The 3486-nt window shown below is 63.3% G+C and overlaps 1 protein-coding gene across 1 annotated transcript; it reads right to left on the bottom strand.

The window, feature by feature from the left end:
• Positions 1 to 4: 4 nt before the first annotated feature.
• Positions 5 to 3160, bottom strand: GPR153 (G protein-coupled receptor 153; the record flags this gene model as incomplete). Its single annotated transcript, XM_040467011.1, has 4 exons — positions 5 to 268; positions 421 to 605; positions 960 to 1152; positions 2636 to 3160. Coding segments are annotated over 4 exons (1167 nt in total), but the record flags the coding sequence as incomplete, so codon positions are not given.
• Positions 3161 to 3486: the final 326 nt, after the last annotated feature.

Consider the following 3486-nt stretch of genomic DNA (forward strand, 5'->3'; position numbering starts at 1 on the left):
CGGGGGGCGAGTCGCGGGCGCGGCGCGGGCCGCCGTCGGGGGCGGGGGGGCGCAGCGACAGCAGGCTCTCGGCCGAGCGGCGGCGCGGGCGGAACGGGGGCGCGTCCTCCGCGAAGGCCAGCATGCTGCCGCAGCGCCGGTCAGACCCAGAGGGCAGCACCAGGGCGGCCAGGTCCTCGCCCGAGCCCCAGCGCGGCAGGAAGGCGGGCAGCGGGACGGCGGCCCACACTTCGGCGTCGTCGTGTGAGAAGCGTCGCGTGGGCGGGACCTGTCAGGACGGGCGGGGTTAACCCGGGCTGCCCTCCTGGAAAACGGGGACCGACGCGCGGCTCAGAGAGGAAAGGCCTTGGGGAGATCACGATACTTCCCCCCCACACACACCCGCATTTTGGGGGTCTCGGGCCCTGCCCGGTGCCCTACCTGCAGGTACTGTGTCTTGTCCTCCTGCAAGGGCCGCAGCGGGTAGAACTGGGGCAGGCCCCCCTCCAGGGCAGAGAGCTCATACTTAGCCATCCTGTCCAGGGCCACAAAGTCACCTCCATAGCTGTAGTCGAGAGAGTGCTCCAGCACCAGGTCCGGGGGGATGCCACCCTCCAGGCTGGTATCTGCAGGGTGGGGCAAAAGCTTAGGGGCCACGGAAACCTGGGGGCATCGGAGAGTGAGTTCCAGGGACCCTCAGACACACTCAGACACACACACACACACACACACACACACACACACACACACACAGGGCAGAGTCCTGAGTTCAAATCCTGGCTCTGCCACCTTTTGGCTGTGGGGCTGGGGGACTCACCTGAGAGGAGAACACCCCAGGAGACACTTAGGTCCCTTAGGGGTTCAAGGCCATTTGAGCAAGGGGTCCCCTCGGTGCCATGGGGTGGTCACCTGACAGCTGTCACCCTGCTGACCTCGCCCAGGCCCCCTTCTCCCTGGGGCCTCTCCCAGGTCATCCTCACCATTGTCCGAGTCCTCGTCGTTAGCCATGAGGGCCACGCACTTCTCCCAGACGGCCTTGAGGTCGGCGCGGTAACGGTCGCAGGCCCAGAGGAACGCGGGCAGCAGGAGCGCCTGGGCCACGGAGCACCACAGCACACACAGCGCCATCCAGGGCGCCGAGGCGTCCGCCCGAAGGCTGCTGAAGCTCACCACCTGTGGGCACAGGGCTTGGCCTGGCACCTGGCAGGACCCCCCTCTCCCCTCGCCCCTCACTTCTCCCACGTGCGGGAGGAAGAGGCAGCAGACGCAGCTATGGGCTCTTGGGCCGGAAGGAGCCAGAGTGTGAGGGTAGAAGTCCGTGTCCGGCAAGAGCCGCTGGCTGCCCAGATGCACGGCCAGAACCCACCGAGTGCACAGATGGTCCTTCACATGACGCCGGGCAGCACGGGGCAGGCCTTGCCTCACGTCGGCCTCGTGACTGCCCAAGGAGAGAGGTGGGGGTGTGCTTTACCAATCCCTTTTTGGGAAGAGGAAACCGAGGTTTGGAGAACCAGGTCCCAAGCTTCCCAGTTCAGGGACTTTTGCCATCCTCACTCCTCCGTGGCCAGTGGCCTCCTCGCTCTTCCCCTGCATGGTGGTGGATGCAGGGAACTCTCCCCCCAGGAGAGTTCCTTCCCCCACCCAGAGTGACATTTAATTAGTCCCCCATCAGAGCAGAGTGGGTATGATACACTCATCACACTGGTTCCACTATGCGAGCTGTGTGACCCTCGGAAGGGTGCTGAACCTCTCTGGGGCTCAGTTTCTTCATCTATGAAATGGGCCAAGAACACCCCACAGTGTGAAGTAAAGATCTCAGACACCATACCAGGCCTGCAGTGTGGAGTGAGCTCCATAAACAGCACCCCTTTCCATGCCCTGAAGGGAAGGTGGGGGGACGCTCTTCCTCCACTGCTGTCCCCTGGTGGCTCTGCAATTCTACACACGCTCCTTCTCTCCATCAGCACAGACTGGAGATGTAGGGCCCCACTGCACACAGGAGAACCCAGCCCCTGGGGGAGGGGGTAGCGGGCCCACTGAGGGTGGGCCCACAGGCTACCTGGGACTGCATCCTGAGTTTGTCCCCTATGAGGCTGCCACCCCACTTGTCACCTTCGGGAGCTAGTGTTCTGCCATGACTCCAGGGACACAGCCCTGCCTAGCTGCTTGGACAAAGTCTCGGGCTGGTCCTTGCCCCTACACCCCTTCCTGTCCCACTCCAGGCCCTTCAGGGGGCTGGGTTGGAGCCCTGTGGGTGCGAGGCCATGGCTGTTGAATCCAGACTTTATTCTTGGGGTCAGGTGGTCATGTTACTCCACGTTCTACATCCTCTGCTTGAATGGGCCTCACTCTGGTAAGAAATGTCCCTACAGTGTGCCAGAAAGATCCTGGGGTCTGCAGTCATCTGACTTGGGCTCAAGTCCTAATACAGCTGCCTTAACTTTAGGTGGGTCATTTTACCTCTCTGAACCTCAGTTTCCAAATCTGCAAAATGGGATGATGATGATGATAATGCCTTCCCCCCCCCCCCCCGCCCCCTGCCACGGATTGGGTGGGAGGATTCAACCACCTGACGCCTGGAGCGTGCCTGACCCCAGGGCTGTCCCGGAGCCCAAGTCCCCCTGACAGGCTCCCGCCAGCTGACAGTCTCACCCACCAGCACGGGGAAGCCCATGAGGCAGTCGTAGATGATGACGATGGTGGCCACCAGGCCCGTGATCTGCAGCGAGGTTTTGGCGGGCTCAGAGCCGTCAATGGAGGAGCGGCGCTTGCCCTGGGCGTCCTCCACCACGATGGTGGGCACGGTGAAGGCGCGGCGGCCGGCCCGCGGCCCCACCTGCACAGCCAGTGTCTGGAAGAGGGAGATGGCTGTGCAGACCACACCCATGGCCACACTGCCGCCCACCAACAGCAGGAAACAGACGCCGAAGCCCAGGCCGATCTCTGCCACAATGAAGCGGCAGCCGTGGGTATAGAAGCGCTCAGTCGTGTCGTGCCAGCCGACTGCAGGCAGGGCTGACAGGATGAAGGACACCATCCAGATGCCCATGACCGTATGCACTGCCTGTTTCTTGGCGTTGCTCAGCCTGACACAGAGTAGGGACAGGAGCGAGGTGTCACTCACCGGGTCTTCCCGGAGCCCCGACCGCAGAGGATCCCCGACCACCCCGGCCCCCCCAGTACATCACAGTCGTGACAGTCGGCAAAGTGGGGCCTTGTCCCTTGCACGGGGGATCCTCGTGTGTTGTCACACGTCCCCCCACCAAGCATTTCTGTACTGGATACCATGTACCCCCAGGCACAGCTACACGTGCATGCCAGCCGGGGCCCAGAACAGCCCCTCCGGAGCCTCCCTGTCTGCCCCCAGCGCAACACAGGTGTGGCACCACAGCTGGGGGGGGGGGGTTGTCAGCACTCTGGGGCCGTTTGTGGATATAGACGCCCCTCGGGCCTCTATGCACTGCCCACAAGCCCCCCTCTATCGACGCCAGGTCCGGAAGTGCACAC

Source organism: Herpailurus yagouaroundi, unplaced genomic scaffold (assembly GCF_014898765.1).
Source record: "Herpailurus yagouaroundi ecotype Mexico unplaced genomic scaffold, PumYag 67136, whole genome shotgun sequence".
NCBI classification, from domain to species: Eukaryota; Metazoa; Chordata; class Mammalia; order Carnivora; family Felidae; genus Herpailurus; species Herpailurus yagouaroundi.